Source organism: Nothoprocta perdicaria, unplaced genomic scaffold (assembly GCF_003342845.1).
Source record: "Nothoprocta perdicaria isolate Ctin4 unplaced genomic scaffold, notPer1 scaffold_13, whole genome shotgun sequence".
NCBI classification, from domain to species: Eukaryota; Metazoa; Chordata; class Aves; order Tinamiformes; family Tinamidae; genus Nothoprocta; species Nothoprocta perdicaria.
This window is the reverse complement of record NW_020454427.1, coordinates 3,602,145-3,622,807: the sequence shown is the minus strand read 5'-3', so window position 1 is coordinate 3,622,807 and position 20,663 is coordinate 3,602,145. Positions and strand designations below refer to the sequence as shown.

Sequence of the window (20,663 nt, the reverse complement as noted above, 5' to 3'; positions counted from 1 at the left end):
GAAATAGCTGAAGGCATCGCCAGGAGGTAAATGATGTCTGAGTGACCCACCTGAGAGGATGATGAAAGTTAGTGACAACAGTTTTCCCTCTAATAAAAGAAAAAAACAAAAGACTTGGTTTCATCCTGCAGTTTGGGAATCATGTATGGTCATTCTTGCTGTGATTCGCTTTACCTGAATGAAATAAARTGTGAGTAAATTAATTCCTTGCTTATGAGACTGGTATCTAAGGATGTAACTTTTTTTTTTGTGTTTCTCAGTAGCATTTGTTATAGGAATAGCTAACATTTCTTATTAATTGATACGCTAATTAAAGCCATGCTAGTAATTTCCATTAGTTTATTCTCAAACTTCTACAGAGCTGTCCGTCTGGTTTTAATCAAAACCAAATGGTAATCCAAGTTCTCAGGCTGCAACAGCTAAGAGGAAGTCATTCAGAGGAGGCAGAAGAAAGCAGAAAAGATAAACAGATGATATTCCTGAAATCTGTATAGAGCGAAGGATGTAGATGCTGTGGTTTACTCTGGAGACATGATTCAGGCACCCTGTCAAACTGGAACGAAGTAGTTACAAGTGTTTTATGTCAGCAAAATATTAATATGATCAAGATGGAGTCTGTCCTTGTGCTTTTGCGGAGCTGGATTTGTGTGACTCTGGAGGATTCTCGAAAGAGGTAAAGCAGCATATACCATAGCCTGTAATATGCCTGCATTTAAACTGTAGCATTCATTTTCTAGGATCTAACTGATTCTCCTGAGAAGGATAAGAAGTAGGAATAGAGTTTTAGCGTGCGTGTGCATGCGGTATCCAGCTAACTGTATGTATTTCCTGCTCAGAACAGCATTAGACCTTTTGTAAATGGGATGTCTTAATTGTTTTTAAGCCAAGTTGTTCAGTGCCTGTTGCTTGCTAGTGAATAGTAAGAAAGATACGAGGTTTTAGAGATGTTCTCCTGTTTTTTGTGGATAGCTTTTACCTTTGCATGAACATTAGAGATGTATTAAAAAAAAAAAAAGTAAACAGCAGGGAGGCATTTGAAAACACTTACATTATGTAAGTATAGAGCAAATAATACCTTGAACACAGACTACTTAGGCAGGGTACTGAACTGAGCGTGCTGAAATCCTGCCTTGCTGTCTTCCTCGGTGTTTCCCCCGGCTCGGGGCTCTCTCCCTTTCGCTCCTCTCCCGTGCACGTACCCGCGCGCTCGCACACACAGGCGCCCGCTCGCTCTGCCTCGCTCTCAAAGGCAGGAAATACTTTTCAGGCAATCTGGGCCTGCTCGTTGAGGCCCCTTTCGCAAAACATCAGTCTGAACTGAGGAGACAGAAGTCCCTGGGAGAAGCTTGACGGAGTCGTGCTTAGTTAAGMCTCCCGCCAGCTGCAGAGGGTGTTTTTGTTAGAATCACACGTGGAGCAAAACCGCTCAGAATAGAGCAATGATCTCAGTAACGAAATCTGAACTTTTATGCTAGCGGGAGCTAAATGGGACACGCATCTTTTGTTTGTTTGCTCCTTCGTTTTGGGTTTTGGACCAAAGACTTTARAAAGGGCGTGTTGGGCTCCGTGTTCGCTTCATCTAGGTAAGGCTGGCTTGGAATCTTTCTTGCTTAAAAATACCCCAGAGCATCCCCCCCACACACCCCACCCCTTCTCAAAAAGAGAAAAGAAAAAACAAAAAAAGGAAAAACAGCAAAGAAACAAGCAGCATCCAGCACTGGAGCTTTCTGCATTCGGGATTTCAGCACTGAAACTGGAGGTAACAATAATAATAGCTGTGCTTTTACTTGTAGACTGCCTGCTGATTGTGTTTTTCAAACAGTCTATAGCTAAGTTGTCTTGTGCAGTTTATTTCATTTTTTAAAAAAAATATGCTTCATATGCTGAACTGTATTTGCGTTCCTATAGGAATAGAGCTGCATGTTCTTGCTTGCGTCGCTTTTTAATGGATATTAAATAGGAAAGCTAGAAGTGTGAATGATCTCTTTTTTTATTCACCTCGGCTGCCAACAGGGAGGGCATTTAGGGCTATGTTTTTTTTCTCCCCGCTACCTTTCCTCCCCTCCAGCAGTAAGGATGAGAGGGAGAGCTTTAACTAGATACATCAGTGCTACCTCTGCTGGGCTCAGGCTCTAGCTTTTTCTCAACATTTTTCTCAGGATCTAGATGATGTTTGTGCTTTAGCTGATGATACAATCTTGAATATATATGCTCTAAATATGAAATTCTAAGCTATRCTTCTTAATGTTAGCTAAAGTAGATTATTTTTAGTAATCTGTAATTAGATACACCCTTCGTGTAGTGTGCTGTGCTTTTATTTAGAAGAGGAAAAGCAAGATTCAGTAAATATCAGATGACTGTAGTTTTTATTCAAATTGTATGAATTTCAAGTTAATGAAAATAACAAGAATCTGCTGTTAAGATGTTTGGAAGGGAATTTTATTTTACATACATGAATGGAGCTGCTGCTATTTTACAGAAAGTCGGTAATTTAATTATTTAATCACTATGGACACTGGAGATGATTTTCATGGCAATTTATATAGCGTTTCCTTGTCTTCCAGAAAATCTAAAGTGACAGTTATTACATATAAGTAATGTGAGACCTTCTTTCTTGTTTCTGTGCATCATTAAGACTCTGTATAGTTATTGGCCAGTTTGGTAATGAAACATGAGTCATCACTTCAAATATGTTGGAGAGATTTTCCACAAGTTTTTAGCAGTGTTCTTGCTGCATATTGTTGCAAAATGATTGGCGAGTAGTGAAATAGCTTTGGTGGTGTGAAAGGAAATGAAGGACCAGTAAGTCCTGCAGACTAGGGTGAAATCTCTCCTCTGCATTACAGCAGGCTGTACCGCCCAGCCCATTTGGGCAGCAAAAGCTGCTCATGGTCATCAGCAGCTCTGGCTGGTGAAGAGACCAGAGGGGTCCTTCAGGGGCCAGGGACAGAGACCAGCTGGTGGGCAACGTGTCATCTGCTTATCTCGTAGGGTGAGCATAAAGGAGCAATCATTGGCTCGATTCTGCACAACCCTGTCCGGTTCTGTGCCCTGGACCTGAAGGGCTAAGACAGGAAGGAGRAGGTCAGAGAGGAATCTGAACGCCTCAGTCTCTGCGTCACTCCCATGAAATTCGTGTTGGAACTTTGACGTCTCAAGGGGTTTAGCTTTAGTGCCTTTCACTGCGCTGCGTTCCCCTCCTTGCCCCTGCAAGTACATGCGCTTATACTTAGTATTAGCCATTAGTCTGGTTAAAGAGAAGAAAAAAATATCAAATGATAAAAATAATTGTTCCGTAGCAAGGGGCACCTTCTTTTGCAGTGCTGTCTTCTGGGTTTTAAAGGATATATGTCCTCACGTGACCTCGATGCAAATGAAGGAAAGAGCACCACACATCTGCTACAGAGTAGACAACAGAATAAATCCCACAAAATATTTTCCTATTTTAACATAAAGCTTCTTTCAACTAGTAATGGAAAGTAATGTAGATAAAGCTGCCTTCGTTTTCATTTAGAAGGTTTATTTAAAAGTGCGGAAGATTAATTTCTATTAAATTTCTCATTCTACTTAAATCTAATTTCTATGTTATGCATTTGTGATTTGGTAGATGTATTATTCAAGAAAAGTTTTTCATGGAAAGTTTATTAGCTAAAAAAATGTAAATTATTTTATAGGTATATAATAATACTGAACATGAAGGCATACAATCTAAAACAGATTGTATAGTTTTTGACCTTGCTTTGTTTCTTCTAAAGTATTTCTATACTTAATTTGAGATGCACCCATAGCCAAACAAGTTATTATCATATGACTCATATGAGCAACTAATCACATGAATGAGTGTCTGCAGCTGGCAGAAAAATTAATTCAAGTGATTATATTCATGTGRTGAAAATAATGCAAATATCTCTCTCACCATAAAATTTTGTCCCTGTAAACTCTTCTTTTGAACTATGTATCTAGTGAACTCCATGTTAGATTCCGTAATCGGAGCRCTTGAATGAAGTTGAAAGGTTTGGGCCTAGCTCATGAAGGTCTTTGTGACACAAAGCAAAGTTTGTTTCCTCCTAGGGAAAATAAGGATCAGAGATAACTGGTTGGGTGGGCAGTTTTTGAATAGACAAGTTTCTCCTTTTTTTTTTTTTTAAACTCCTCAACTAAAAAAATATTTTTGAACTGTTCTTCAGGTGGTAGAACAATAGAGGTGATCATTTCAGCCTTTTATAAGCCTCAAGAATTGTTTCATTTTTATTTTTTGTAAGACAGTTTTTTCTTTTGTTCTAATTGAGACTTAATAGTATCCTTCTTGATCTAAAGCTTCTCTGAGAAAGGCAGGGGCAGCAGTAGGAAGGGATTTATGMGCAGTTTTCTCTTTTCTCAGAAAAGAGATAGATTCTAGAACATTCTCCTCTTGTGCTCATCTGGTTCCATTTTCTGTTGTTTGTTTGTCTGGAGAAAAATTAGAAGAGGGCTTTTATGTTGGTGTTCTGTTCCCTTTACAAAAGACAAGAGGGGAAAACAAAAAATGGAGCAACACAAGGGTGTGAGCATTTGAAATGGCTTTGCAGGACATTCCAGGAAAAGCTACATGTTGATTTATTTAAACAATAGAATCCTAGAATCATAGATTCAGTTGCTTTGGTGGACAGAGTCTTTAGTCACCATCCAGTTCATACTCCTGCTCAAAGAGGGGCTGAGCACAGCAGGTTGCTCATGGCCGTGTCCAGTTGAGTTTTGAGTATCTCCAAGGATGGAGATGGATGTGAATATTGAGTGACAACTTGAAGCTTGGCCATATATATATATATATATATATATATATATATACACATAAGTGTATGTAGATATGCATGCATGAGTTTTATAACACACACACACACACACACACATTTGTTGTTGTAGAGCTGGATTAAGTAATTTACTAGAGATTAGCAGTATTCTTCCTTTTCTGTAAACCAGAAAACAGAAACACTGTCATTGGGAGATTCTGAATAATTTCACTCTAAGATCAAGATTTACAAACAGGGTTACAGGTACAGTAGTAAGAAATGAACCCAGTTTTGCTCAAGCAGAGCAGTGTGCACAAATAATCATCAGCTCCAACTGCAGCAGAAAATACTATTTATACATAAGAAATTCTGATGAATTTTCAAGTGTAAATTTCTCACTGTACAAAAGCTGTTCATCGGAAAATTATACTCCAAACCAAATGTATATAGATTTTTCATGTGAAAATCTTACRAAGAATTGTAATTGTGATATTTTGGAAACAGATTACCAGTAATGAATTTGAAAGTGTTTTTGGAGTTGTTGATTGTACTTTGGGGGCTTTTATTTTTTTTTTCCTCATCATTCATTGTTGATATCTGTTGATGTCAGTACTTTTAGAAACTACTCATTTTAAATACAGTCTTTTGGTAGAGAACTTCAAATGCCTTAATACCACAATTCCTTGTTTCTCTTGAGCGCATGGTATGTTTTTGTTTGCCATAATATATATTCGTCACTGAATACAAATAYGGAAATCTGCCTTAGGCAATATGTATTTACATTAAAAGTCATTTTATCTCATACAGTATATTATTTTCAGGCATTACTTCTCTCTAGGTTCTCCTTTCTCTCATCTTTCTCATTTTGTTGTTTTGTTATATCTTGTACCTAAAACAAGCTGGTTGATTCTTTGGTGGTTCTTCCACYCTATAGTTTTCTCTATATCAGCTCAATGCATTCCAGGGTGGATAGTGTCTTACCAGTTCTGTATGGACTTATGATACTACACCCTTACCAGTGACAAATGCTTTTTAATGTTAGAGTAAATAAATGTTCCAATTTGAACATGAATGTACTTGTGGATTTTGACTTAAGGCCTAAATCTCACTGGGGGCTAGTGGTGAGATTTGAGAAGAAAATAACCTCATTAGACTGGGAAGTGAAGAAAAAATTATAATTGTATTCAGGGCTGTTGCAAAGTATTGTTCCGCTTAGGGTTCTAAGAGAATATGGAAAAAGGAGGTATAACCAGAAAAAAAATTGTCTGGTTGAAGATCTTGTCATAGCTGTATGGTTATAGCTGTATCGCTGTAGCTTAGCAAAGAATGCCTAACAACATTATTAGTACATTTACCCAGACTGTCACAAAATATGAAACTGTTTTCCTCTCCTCTTGAATTACACACTCCCCCTGAGTGTGTAAGGGACACAGAAGACAGACTTTGGATTTGTTGATTTTGTCTGCAGCGTTGAACCCTCCACTTGGAGCCAAATCCTGAGAGGCACCACTAACTGAAAGCAGCACTAGCATCTTTGCACAGTGGATCCACTTAAAATCATGTGGCCAGACAGCAGTCACTGGTTAKTTGTTGTCAGATGTTAAACAGCAGACAACCCTTTACATTTTCCAGAATTATTGATCTTGAAGTAATGCTGTCTTACACCAGAGCTATCAATAGCTATCAATAAAAATGTGCTAAAATGAGAAATCTTTGCTGAAAGAGTTGTATATTCTCTGGTAGAAGYAGTTCTGCAAGTAATTTCTCTCTCTAGTTTCTGAAAATCATCTAGTACAGCAGTCATTTTGAATCATTTTTGCTTTTGGTGTTTTTAGCTGCATTCCAGAAATACTTGCCCAGTTTGTTCTCACCACTTTTTTCTTTCAGTTGTATTAAAATGCAGTTCTAAGGAAGAATTGGCCTACTCCTACCCAAAAGCACAACTACTTCCATCATCGTGTCTATAATCTTGATGATAACATATTTGACTTTAGAGAGGGTAAAATCATTTTCAACTCTTCATGTATGAATAATTAAGCATAATAGTGTCAAAATTACTTTAAAGTTCATTTTTAATCCCATTACACAAGCAAAAAACAGTGCTTTCCAATATTTTAGTAATGGGCCCAGCTGCCAAAAGTCATTGTCCATTGGACTTAGATTTCATAGTTCATGACTATAATGAGCCCCAGCGATATTTCTTTAAATAGAAACATTGCATTCAAAACTTAAATCTAACAGGATTAAGAATACAGTCTGGTTAATATATATTGTTTTCAGAAGGACCTCCTGTAGCTAGGAAATTAGTTTTTTACTATAGCTGGTTAGAAAATGGAATTTCTGCCGTCGTGAAAAATTTGAAGTTGAGGGAAAAAATTATCCTAAAGCGACACCAAATATAATAGTCACAGTTTTCTGTTTTGCCTCGTCTTATRCGATGGTTGGGTTTTATTTCAGTTCTTCTAGTTAAGAATCTTTCAGTGAAGAGTGAAGTGAGTGCAGGAAATCTGCCAAAGCTGTTCTTTCAGAGAGGGCTGAAGGGAGAGGGAAGTGGAGCTGAGAACACAAAGCTGAAATTTTCTTACAGAATACCTCARTTTTGTAGAAAGGGAAATTTGCGTTAGGAAAAGAAAAATCTATTTACATAGAAGAGTCAAATGAAGTATGCTAGATGTGTTGAAATCAAAGTGGAATAATGTCTTTCAAACTATTAGACTTTGAAGAACAGCAGACTTACAGATCAGTTTGGAAGGATATCCTTAAGTAGATTATCTTCTTCTGGAGAAAAAAAAAAATGTATGCTAGAAATTTCAATGCTTTTAGTTTTAAATTTCTTAATATCCTAAAGAAATTGGATGTCCATTTTCATTCTGAAATGATATTCTGGTAAAGGTGATAGAGGAAACTCAGTTATAATATCTAACAAAATTTAATGCTGATCATTAATTCATTAAAATACCATTAACAAGTTAAYGACACAACTATTCTATAGATACTTAAAAATATTATTTTTGTCTTCTATTGACTATTCATCAAAACCAAATTGTACAAAAATATAAAGCTAAGTTGGATATTTTCAATTGCATATTCTAAAKTGATTTTTTATTTAATAATTAAATGGAGTGTAAGTAATATAAATCTGAAGTAAGTCTGGATTCAGATATGTGTGGATCACTTTGGATCCCTTTATTTCCATGTCCGTCTTACTTTCTGAGGCTCCACTGATCAGAGCCTCCGTCCTGGACGTGAACCAAATACAAATCAAATAAAGCTAAAACCCACTGTAATCACATGCTGACTATAAATAAAAGCCTCCTTTGTATGATGATGAGAATGGGTAATATGTTTCATTTTGAGGAGTAGGAAAGGAAGTAAGTCAGCATTGTTTTATGTTTCCTAACAACCAACTAAGGCATATTGACAAAAGTTCACGTTCATATCTTAGAAACCATCAACATTTGCCCAAAATAATCACGATTTTGGATGTAGCTAAATGAACAATGTGCCAACATCCCGTTATAGCTGGGATATCTAATTTACTGAGATCTTTCAATACTGCTGGACACTCTTGCAATTCTTGTCATATTTTAAATGTCTTTTAAAGAAAAGCTTGAAACAACCTTAACAGGGTTATACATTTTCCCTGACATTAGCATATAATGGAATCTGACATACATGAGAATCTCTGAAGGAGAATGCAGAATAATTTCYTAAAGGGATAATGAAACCAGTCCGCCCAAGGAAAAGAAAATCCTTACCAAGCAGTAAGAGTGACTTAGGTACCTGGTTTGAAAAGCTGTGATTTTTCTTMTGTTAGGAGTCACGAAGTTTTTGCTATTCATTGCAACTTCTATTTCTTTACAGGCACAAGCAAAATACTTATTTCTCATACATAAAGAATAGAGAGTAGAATGTTTTAATGAATATTTTTCTGTTTTAATATTTTTATTAGATATAAATATAAAACTTGATATTTTTATACATTTCTTTAGTATGAGACATAGTGAATAGATGATCCCTAGTCTCCTTCTCTATGATAGTGTGCATTAATACCTTCAAATCTTCTCTTTCCCAGGCAGGAAGTCTTTATCTGTTTCATTGGGGCTCAGATAGAAGTTACACCATACTTTATACCATTTTTATACCATCTTTGTTGATTTTTGCTACTCCTTCCCATACTCTACTACTCTTTCTGAGGTGAGATGAATGTAACTGCATACAGTTTTCAGCTCATGGCAGAACAGTGGCTTAGAAAACATAATTATACCACTGTTTGGCTCCCTCTCTGTTTGTCCTACATTGCTACATACTTTCTGTCAGGTTAAGATTCAGTTACAGATAACTGGCCACACGATTCTAAGATATGTTTTTCTGATTTGTAGCAGATAATTTATAGAGCTTTATTATGCGTTTATAGTTAGCTTATTTTTTCCTATCTGCATTTCATTATGTTTATCAGCATGTGTTTTCATCAGTATTTTTATCTGCTAGTTATTCACTACAATTAGGTTCCTTTACGCCTCTTCAGCCAATTTCCAAATAAATGGTAATGTATCATTAGCAGTGTTGTCATTTCACTTCTTTCCCCTTTCTGAGTAAGCTAAAAAGCTCTGGTTCCAGTAACTGCCATTGTGAATTTAAACAGTAATCTCCCTCTTTGTGACTTTACTTTTTTGCATTGCAGGTGCTATAATTGTCCCTTYCATTGGTCCCACCTAGAGGCTACCTTAGGGTGTCTTATAGAGTTCGCTAATTTCTCATTTGAGTGTTATTTAACTCTAATGGTTTGTTTCTCTTCACTTTGTTTTCTTGTTCTGAAATATCTTCTAACTGGTGTTTCAATCCAAGTCAGACTTAGTATTAAGAGGATATTATCTTTTTTAGTCTCTTTCCTGTTTGATCTATCACTGGCCAGGATTTGGGGAATTGCATAGAAAGAGTCTTTGCTTTAAGCTAAATGTTATAGGGTAAGTTGTGATATAAATGGTAATACGTTGCACTCAGCTTTTATCTCTCTAATAAATATTGATATCCATTCCATTTGGATAAATTTGTTTGATACAAATCATTGGGAGAGTTTGTATTACCTCACAGGTGCCAGCACCTTTTATTTTCTTCTGAGACAAAATATATTCTAAATGTATCAATTTATCCGGATCCCTTAAAATTATTTTTAAAAGTGTAGTATATTTACAGCATACCTGAGTCAGCTACGGTAGTCTGGTTAGTTTTAGCATAAACTGGACTTCTTCAGGTTTTTTTTTTTTTTTTTTTTTTTTTTTTTAAAAATGTGAATGTGAGTAGTATTTATATAAAAGTGTAAAAAACTAAAAGTATGTAAAAAGTCTGTGGAAGTATGCTATGTATACTTTCATAGGGGCCCCAGCTCTTCTGCTGGTGGAGCCAGTGGGACCTGGGCAGTGGCTTTCAGGTGGAGTATTAATTACTTGGCACTTTTTAGTGCTGCACAAATCCTGAGCTTTTTCTTTCTCTCCACTAATTCTTGGGTGAAACTAAACAGTAGGAGTCCTCTTTAAGGGAAATGGCATTTCCCTTGGGAAAAGACACTGCTGAGCTATCTGTGTGCAAAAGTCAGTGGCAGGTACGTGTCTGGTCATGTTTATATCATATATACACCCCCCACACACACACACGCACATGCAAACCTTACTATTAAAACTGATGTGAAAGTTTTCATATTTTGTATTTTCATTCTGAAGACACACTTGTTTTAAAAGGACATGCCTTTTCTGATCTTTATAGAATAGAAATGTAAATATTTTCAAATAGTTATTAATTCAGACARTTCTTTGTATCTGTTCCTACATTATTATCTTTTTTATATATAAAAAAAAAAAAAGTTAGGTAAAATGAATCTAATTGTTCACTAGATGAATACCCTACAACAAAAAATCCTTCTATTTCTTTTCCAGTACTTCAGGGTYTTGGATGGTCTATATACATGTACTGTGTACATGAAAGGCTATTTAATAACAACTGCAGAGAAGATAAGTGGCCACTTTAGGGAAATGCRTAGGGAAATATAAAGGCAGGAAATAAGGAAGGATTGTGTGTTGTACAGAGGGAGGTATTTTAGAATAACTAGCTGAGCAACGATCTGGAGGCTTATGTTTTATCTCCCATTATTTGTAAACAACATTCTGTGTCCAAGCTTGGTATGAAGCTAGTGAAAGCGCTGAATGGAAGCCAGACCAGGAGGATGTGAGATGAGTTTATAGGAAACAGACCCTGTTCGCTCAGACTTCCTTAAACAAAGTTTGCTGACTAGGGTCACAGACCAACAAAGATAAAATAATGATAACAAAATAAGTGTTTCTGCTTGATCTCTGTTGCTTACGTATGCCTGCTATGTAAAAAATTCAATGAAATGGTCTTTCATCTCTATCTGCATGTATAAACTAACGTTTGGCCTTGGTTTTTTGCGGAAGAAATTTGCCTCCCAACTAAAGCTTTCCCCAAAACCGCATTCCTCCTTCAGCATTTGATATCAAAAAACTTTCTATCACTTATGCTTAGTGAACTCTCTCATGTTTTTTGTGACATTCTCCATTCCAAAATCTCTTATTTTAATGTAACGTGGCTGTGGGTGGAAAACCCAGGAGGCAGTGAGGAGGCAGCAGGCCAAGGGCCAGGCTTTGGCATCTCCCAACGGAAAGGGTTTCTTACTGCTTTTAAAAGAGCAGGTCTGGCCGATCAAAGATTTAAAGATTTAGAATAAGCTTCTTTCCTTCCCATTTCCAGTTTTCCTCCAGCAGATCCAGCTCCTTTGAGGTCTCACCACAGCAGCTCGTGCTTTCTGGCCCTCTCTTACAGGCACTCATGCAGCCACGTTGCTTTGAGGAGGGAAGTGAGGGGAGGGAAAAGATATTTCCTAAAATGTGTAGCTCAGCCAAACCTGCATGAAATTTTATGAGATAAAGYGAGGATACTTCTGAATTTCAAAGGTTGCTAGAAACAAGTTGAAGTTTGAGCTGTTTGGAAAAAAATCACAGGAATGCTTTATAAGGAAAATGTTAGACAACGCAATTATAGGATAGCCTCCATTATAGAAGAGATGAATTCATCTTGTAAAAGTTTTCACTCTATGCTTTATCTGTTGCAGAATAAATACCTGCTCTGTGAGACTTTTATAAAACTTACRAAAGAAAAAAGCATAAAAGCTGTTTTCATTTTGCACATTAAATTATTACAACTCCAAAATGCATCTAAAATAACACCTTGCTTTGTGAACACCACAGAACATCAAAACAGTGCTTGCTGGGGATTCTGTTGGAAGGTGAAAATGTTCTTTTCCAATTTCTTTGGTCCAGATATGCCTACTGAGTCATTACGATAAATCTTCCTCAAATGGCATGCAAGATGAAGACGTTTTTCATGCAAAAGCCTTTTATCATTTTTATTTTGTTTTGAACTTTATTTTTCAGAAAGTTAGCAGTAGCAGATTTAGTGCTCCTGATGAGTAAAGCAAATATGTATCTGAATTATGGCAGAAGCTGAATGGGCTGCATTGCCCTGACAGATGCTTTGTCCAACAGAGCACTTCAACACAGAGAAAGACATCAAGTTTCATAAATACTTTTATCAGAAAACTTGCACTTTTTATTCAAAAAGAGAAATGCTTTGTAATTTTAGATTTAAAAAATAAACATTTTAGTGACAGGCATTAAACGGCAAAAATAGTTCTGTTGTATTTTAAGTTCTTGCAAAACCCTTTAATAGAAGCATACATTTAATTCCTAAAAAAAAAGTCAAAATAGACAAAACAGCCCAATCTTTTTCCAATCTTTCCAATCCCCACTGATGTTCCTTTTTATCTTTCAGATCTTTTTGAACACTGACAAACACTGACTCTTGTTAGAACAAGAAAATCTATATTCACTCTCCAGATCCGGAGGGCCACAAAGTCACTCAGTGACTGCAGATAAGTTCAAAATTAATTCTGGCTAAAGAAATTATGTAAAGCAGATTCCTTAAGAGTTCATCCTCCTGCTTTAAAAATTTGGAAAAATCTTATAGAAATGTTTCTAGTTATGGCATGTTGAGAAAGAGAGAAAGGGAATGGTTTATTTCCTTGGTGAAGAAAACAAATGGACTCAAGAGAGGCATTTCTCAGAGGACAAAAGATGCTGCTAGTGAAGGGAAAAGAAAGTAGGCAATACTAGCAGAAAGCAGCAAGCCTTTCTTCTGCAAAGTGGCTGGTAAGGAGAGGAAGAAGGTTATGAACCTCATCCAGAGGTAAAGGAAGGGTGTTCTTCATGTCAAAGTAGGAAAGTTTGGACTACAGCCGTATAAAGTGGAACAGAATTTCTAAGCTGAAATATASTAGAGAGTGTGGACTTGGTGGAGGGAGCTGGAGAAGTGGGAGAAAAGGGAGCTTCYACCAGAGCGGGCTCCTCTGAGAGCCAAGGGAATGAGAGGATTTCTTTGATTGGGAGCTGGAGCTGTCTGGCTAGCAGACATCTGCAGGGTAAACTTTTCATACTCACTGCTAATGTAAGCTCATATTTTAGAGAACAATGAAAGTGCCCTTGTCACATATTTATTTGTCTTGCATTTCAAGCAAAGTATTTGATATTCTTCTGTTTAATCATTTTTTTTCTGCAGTCCATGAGGCAGCCAAAGCTAGTGATAGCACAAGTAAAACAGAAGGGTTCCTAAAGTAAAATTTATTTGTTTTTCATCCCCCATGAAATATAACTCTCCACATCCAAAAATGAAAAACAGTAAGGGATCTGTTCTCCCCTCTCTGCACACATGTAACTCCATTTAACAGCAGCAAGATTAACACACACCCGTTAACTCTTACCATGCCTGCAGATTGCAGATCGTGAATCAGCCTAGATTTTAGATGAACAGATGCATAAATGTCATTTGGAGGTTGTATTTTTGGCCTTTCCACTTAGCATTTCTGCATTCATTTTTAAATGAAATCTTTTAAATCTTTTAAATTTTTTAAGGACTTTTCTTTAAAAAAGAAAACTAATTGAGTTGCTGTTCTAGTAGGGAAAAGAGAATGAGAGCACAAATAAGTTATACCCATGTGAGATGTGGCCAAAGGTGAAAACGAAGCACAGTGCTTTTGAAGAGCTTTAGGGTCACTTGGTGGAAGGTGCAACAAAAGTGAGAAAGTGTTATTATTTGTTTGTAGTCTATGATAATTTTTGGACCATGGACATTTGAAAACAGTAGAATATAAATATCAAATGAAAGCAGAATAAGAATATAAATGCACTACAAATACAGAACTTGGACTCCACATTTTAAGATTCAAGCTTGCTCTCTAAGATTCAAGCTTGCTCTCATATTTAACTGGAAAAGAAAAGGGAACTTTAAAGTTGAACCAGCTTCTTACTACCCAATTTTGCCTCTGAAAGCAGGGTTTTTTGTTTTTTGGGTTTTCTTTTTGCCTGGCTCTGTGTGTCATTTTCCGTTTTCCTCAGCCTCCCACACTCTAATGACTTGTGCATGGAATTCTCTTTCCCTACGAATATATTTTCTTTTTAAGCAGAGTCTCTCCACAGAGGTGGAAAATATGAATGTGAAATGAAGCTTACCATCCTCAAGGAAGTTTAAAGATCTAGGAGGGTGTACAACTCTATTCTAAAAGTCATTTTGTCAAGACATAGTTTACAGAGGCTCAKTTGCCCAGACATAATTCTGCGTTTCTTTGACGATGAATACTTTTATACCTTCAGGCGTGTGATTTGTCAGGGCAGCTTTGTGGCCTGATGGGCAATCAGAATTTGCCTTAGTGGACTGAAATGACGCAGAACAAACTTACTACTTAATCTTCTTTATTGCTGAAATCAATGAGTGGATCCATGGTAAGTGATGACAGTACTTATGTAGGGAGTGAAAAGTAGACAGGCCTGCTTCTTGAACTTCCAGTGCTTTATGGGCCAGAAGTTTTATTTTGCTTCTTCACAAAGAATCTGTTGATGTTGTACGATAATGTGCAAGTCAATATAATGTATTTTCTTTGTGCTCTTTCATGTAAGAAATGTGAAAAGATTACTATATGTTACATATTATCCCTCTGATACAAGRGTCAGTGAGAAATGTATTTACATGTGTATATACCTGATAGAATTCAGTAGGGATGGTGGGATACAACAGACACCAGGGAGTCCAGGYGAGCTCTGCAGTTCTGAGTGACTGTATGGACTTTCAGGTGATCATTTTGGAGATCCCCATCCTATATAAGGGTTTATCTCTTCTTCACATTAGTAGACGTGGGCTTGATCCTGAACATTTTCACTGTGGTTTTATTCAAGTTTTAGAATATATCAGAGGTAAGTAATACACCCAAGGCTTAAATTATTTTGCCTATAGTCATATTTTTACCTCCCACAACAGCTGATTCCCCCTAGAGTCTCATGTATTATTTGTCACTATAGCTTGTCCTGATCAAAGTGAAACATGAGAGGCACTGACTGTCAAAAAGGCTGGGCCAAAGTTAGTCATAAAATAAGTGGTTTGTAACAGAACTCTCCAAGTTCTGCTCTGTTTTTTGGGGAAATAGTCAAAATGCTCTACAAATTATATCCATGGAAATGGTTATCTTATGACAGACATAGTAAAGAAAGACTCATTGTCAAAATTTGGCTCTGGAGCTACTTGACTGTCCATGTGCCTTTTTATAACATTTTTGTTTACTTGATACTGGAGCATAATCAAAAAAAAAAGTTATGGGGAATTATGAGTGCTGTCAAGTTTTGTATTAAAAGTATTAAAGCTTTAAGCAAAACAGTCTTCTAAATTCCTGTCCCTCTGGTTCCACACTCATATCTCGCTTTTACACATTTGTTTAAACTGCTTCTTCCCCTTCTTTTTCAGCTGGAGTTGATTCAATAAGCCTGCTTTTATTTATTTAATTATTTACGTATTATTTCTTGCAGATGTTAACGTTATGAAACCTCCTGTCCCCGCGGCGTGACGCCGAGCAGCCATGCCATCTCCTCTGGTCCTGCTGAACTAGTATGACATGTCTCTAGCAATCAGGAAGAAAAGTTGGGAAGAGCATGTGACCCAGTGGATGGGATTGGCCCTGGAGTCTGTGGAGTATAATACAGCATGTCGTCACGGACTCGTAGCTGATAACTTGCAGACAAGTATGGAAAAAGATGAGGTTCTGAGTGTGGACCGAAAAGAAAAATGCTCTTCATTTCCAGATTGCTGTCAGAGCGGAGAGCTGACTGGCCTYCCTGCCAAGCAGCTTGGAAACGTTTCCAAAGAGGTGGATGAAAATGATAACCATGAAGATGAGGAGCATTTTTTGGAGGCCAGCACAGAAACTCTCGTCCATGTTTCTGATGATGATGATGACTATTCTGCACTCCACCTGGATAGTGTTAATTACCACATCACTACTGTTGGAATGAAAACAAAAGGTGAAGAAGAGGATTTAAAAGGAGCTGGCTCCTTAACAAATCTGGTACCAATAATGGAGGCTAACAAGGAACCTGATGCATCTGGAATAATTGGAGATATTAATGAGGAACCTGGCTATGACCCTGTTCCTAAAGAAGAGATGGAAGAAGAAAATATTTGTGGCAGCATTGACCAAAGCCTGGAGCTTTGTAAATATGAAGGCTTAAATGAAGTAATAGATGTGCAGGAAAATTCTCCAAATGTGAAGGAAATTATTATGCCTGGGAAACAGCTGCTTCATACTGCTGTAATTGCACAACAGCGTAGGAAATCTGATGCTTTTAAGGAAGGTCTTGGAAAACCCGAGTGTGATGTGGTACAGAGTAATATATCTTCTGAATCATGTACCAACAGTGATAGACAACCATGCTCGACAGGGGAATCCAGCGACTGCCTTATGCAGCCTTCTCCTTGTGCTCACATCCTAACAGTGGAAAATGGTCTGCAGGAAAGTGGTTTTACAAAACCTCAAGTGGCCCCTGAGAACAAATGCCTCTCAAGTATCAGTCCAGGAGAAGATGTTCAGGGTTTACATCTAGGAAATCATTTGACCGCACAGGAATGTTCAGACAGTCAAGTGAAACTGCGCAGAAGAAAGGTAGGAGGCATATAAATTGCAAAGGTTTCCTAATCCCTATTTCTCTATATTTGTTACAAAATGACTAATTTATTGGAGGTAAAATATATTTTTCAGCCTCGTTTCATTAATTCATCAGATGTTTCTTTCAATTGCTTTGGGAAAAAGGCAGAAGTAAAACTGAGTGTCAGGAAAATGGCTGAGCCATGGAAAGTGACTTGTATTTACTTTTGATATTGTTGTCTTTGGACACCAATATTTGTTTTGTGTGTCATTCACGGCCATATGAAAAAGAATCTTCCATAGGTTTGAGAAGATTTGTTTGTTTGTTTGCGTGTTTTTCTGGTGCTATCAGGTATCATTAGTCATGTTAGGGAAGGGATTCGTCCCAGAGGTTCAGAAACCTTGTTCAAAGAAGGGAAAAGGGGAAACATGTGACAAAGTTTTAAAAGGGAAAAAAATATGGAAAGATATTGCCATTTTGGGTTTTTGCTCAACTCTATGAGCAGGTGTTCTTACAAAATGAAGTACTGATATGTTTGAAATGATGATTTATAATTTCAAAGCCCCCAAAGAGTTTTACTGTCCGTACAAAGTAAGGAAGCAAATCATTCCAAGCTTTAATGGGTAGATCCTGCAGCAACAAAAGGCCCTTTGGCTTTCACAGGAGGAATTTGCTGACTGAGGGATGACAAGATYCATCTCCAAGTCAGGCTTTCCCAGCTGCACTGCTTGTTCATTCTAATATCCAGTTTCTAATTGTTGCCTCTTCTCTGCTCCTTTTTTTCRTTTGACATCATCCACCTTCCTCTTTTGTCTGTTTCTTATAAATCTGGTCTCTGTTAATCATGTTTTTTTGTTTTGTTTTGTTTTGTTTTTCATCAGCTGTAGTGCCTCAGTGGTTGCTTCGCTAAATCACAGGCTTTAAAGCACGAGCTCAAAAGTCCAAAGCACTGAATACCAGCACCATATCCTCAGTTGCTGGCACCTTGAGTAAACCATTTGGTAGTATCAATACCCAGGTACATCTTGATATGGTTGAAAGTTAGGTATAACTTCTGCAGAAAGCTCTAGAGACTCTGGAAGCTCTTCTTCCTTCCAGAGTTCATAGGATTAGAGTCACAGTGGTAACTGTTAGGCTGATCCCACTGGAGGTATCACTGAGTTGAAGCAAGAAACTGGAATGGCTTCTTGACTAGCAGTAACTTTTCAGGAAATGCTAAGGTTATGCATCTGTAGATAAGAATTTAAGATTTTAAGTCCTTTTTCAAAGAAGAACTAGTCATTTTCCAGAACTAATTGACTATCATAACCATATTCTTTGTGGCTATACTTTCAGTATTTAGTTTTCTTAGTTTACTTAGCATGGTTGCTAATACTGATGTGTACAGTTGGCATGATTACCAAGGTGTATTTTATTGTACTTTGAGTCCTACCATAATTATCTGAAAATATAGGTAAAACTTCTTTCTATGAAAAATACAGATAAAACTTTTTTCTGTTATTTGCAAATATTGTGTGTGTGCTATAAAGGGAGGAAGGAGTCTGTAGAGCTTACGGTTGGTCACACTTGGGTCGAAGAGCTTTGCCAGCACTGTATAGTGTTTGGCTAAAGGGAAAAGATAGGGTCTGTTGTTGCCCTTCATGTTATTTTTCCCTACGTTTCCCCAAACAATGTTCCTGTTTGCAAGATTTTTATCACTTATATCTAATTATATGCTATTTTACAAAAGTCTGTCTCTATTGGTAATAATCTGTAATGAAAAATGTGCATGTGTTTATAAACTTTCCCTGAAAGCCACTTTTGTAACTTTAACAAAACATCAGAAAAACAACAGTCTTGAAACTGAATCCATCCATAAAAGTCAAGTATTTGCTTTTCAGTGACAGGAAGACTTAAGGGATTGGGAATGGCATATAAAACCTTTTCTCTCAAGGTCAGCAGTTCAAAGAGCGCAGTTATGGTCTAAAACACACCACTGTCTGATTAATGCTCAGAATCTATTATAGTTTCACATAAAAAACAATGCTCAGAAAGGTCAGAATACTCAAACTAGCATGGATGGATTGCTCAAGGTATAGATGTACCCAAAGCTTGAAGTGGCACAGTAGTGGCATCATAGAAGGTGCTCGGGTTCCGGGTACTTCTGTGACAACTAAACCACTTGGATTAAACATGATTCTGCTCCTGCTGATACTAAATATTTTGGAAAACCTGTTTCTCATTAACATTTTCTAAACTAGTTTTAATTGTGGCAACAGTGCGTGACCTCCCCACTTATCTTCACAACTGCCCCCTTCAACCTTTAGCTGAGGTGAGATAGCAGGGATCTGCTGTGCTTGGTCTGCTAACAAATAAAGGTTTGGGAGTTTACAGGCTTTAAGTTTAGCATCTTTGACCAACACCAGCTCCATTGCCCTAAACTGCTTTATTTGTGATGAATGTACTGACACTGGAGATGCTTTTAGAAAACAGATTCAGCCATTAGAGACTTCTTGGCTCGCTCATCCAGCAGGGTTCAAATGGCTGATACCTTCTTTTCTTGTTCTCTCAGAAGGGCTTCTGCAGGTTAGAAGCAGGAAGTGCCTGAACTTAATTATGATGAGTTAATGATGTTGGTCAAAATGAAAGATCTGCCAATRACCAACCTTTCCTGTGTTTTTCTGTTGATTGAAAATCGATTTATCCACAGAATAAAACTGGTGGTCATTGATGGCACAGAATAGCCATCAATGAATACTTAGGTGTGGTTAGACAACTTAGTCCCTCATGAATGCTTTCCTGGGTCAAATAAATTTTAAAACAATGACTTCATTTAATAATTACGCATTCTGATTTTCTAGAACTTGGAATAATCTTTGGAAGTAATGAGTAAGTCTAATACCTTTAACTCAGGGGATCCCAGAAGAACTAATAGACTTCTGTTTATGCAAATATATATATATGTGTGTGTGTGTATATATAAAGCAGTGGAGATTTTAGAGAACATGGTATCAAACAAGAGTAGCATCAATCATTCATTACAAAGGGTATACCAGCAAAATGAGAATATTTAATTGTTATGTGCAAATTAGAAAACAGAGAACAATGACCATCACACCATAAAAGACCTGGTAACATTTTGCTGATGCCCCTTAAAAAGCACCTCAGATCTCAGTCTGGGCCCAGTTCTGCTTCTAGTTCTAGTTGTTTTCCTCAGTTTTTGCTAGATTTGTTGCTTGCATCTGGTATTTCCTTGCTCAGGAAGCCAGTAAAATAGATGTGTTCTTTTGTGCCCGTTACCTGTAGACTAAACTCTGCAATGCATATTTACAATCAAACAGAGATTCAGTTGGGCTTGTAAGATACTGAGGAGATTTGTAGGTGTAGAGAATGATTTAGTTTTATAATGAAAATTCATTGTTGTGTTAGGAATCTACGAATGCAGTACCGATACGAAAATCTGTCTTCTGTGATTGATTTGAATAGATTTGTAAGCAGACAAAATCTGCAAAACGTGTTTTGGGTAACTATGTAAAGAGAGAATGGTTTATAAAAATGAAATAACTACACTTACRAAGGGCTATTTATCCAAAGAAATAAGTAGGGTAGTTAATGTGCAAGGCATTTTTGCCCAAGTAGATTAAATTTAAATAACTATTAAATTTAACAATTTAAGCAAAAATTCTACATGTAGAAAGAAAATTCCAGTCTTTGTCAGACTCCCTTACATTCGCAGGGATGTTCCAGTTGTCCATGGGTTGAAAGAGTCTCATCCACACAGAGATGGGCCTCCTGCAGTCGTTTCCCCCCAACGCATATAAAGACACAGATAAWTTAGGCATTAGATTCACAGGGATTCTAGATCAACAAGCTGGACAACCTA

At 37.1% G+C, this 20,663-nt stretch overlaps 1 protein-coding gene across 1 annotated transcript in view; it reads left to right on the top strand.

The window, feature by feature from the left end:
- Positions 1-600: 600 nt before the first annotated feature.
- The window catches only part of LOC112942550 (rho GTPase-activating protein 7-like), a 57,892-nt gene continuing 37,829 nt past the window's right edge, over positions 601-20,663 (top strand). The window contains exons 1-2 of the mRNA XM_026033505.1: positions 601-673; positions 15,689-16,818. Coding sequence (XP_025889290.1) covers positions 15,775-16,818 — 1,044 coding nt within the window. The 5' untranslated portion in view covers positions 601-673; positions 15,689-15,774. The remainder of the gene's footprint in view (positions 674-15,688; positions 16,819-20,663) is intronic.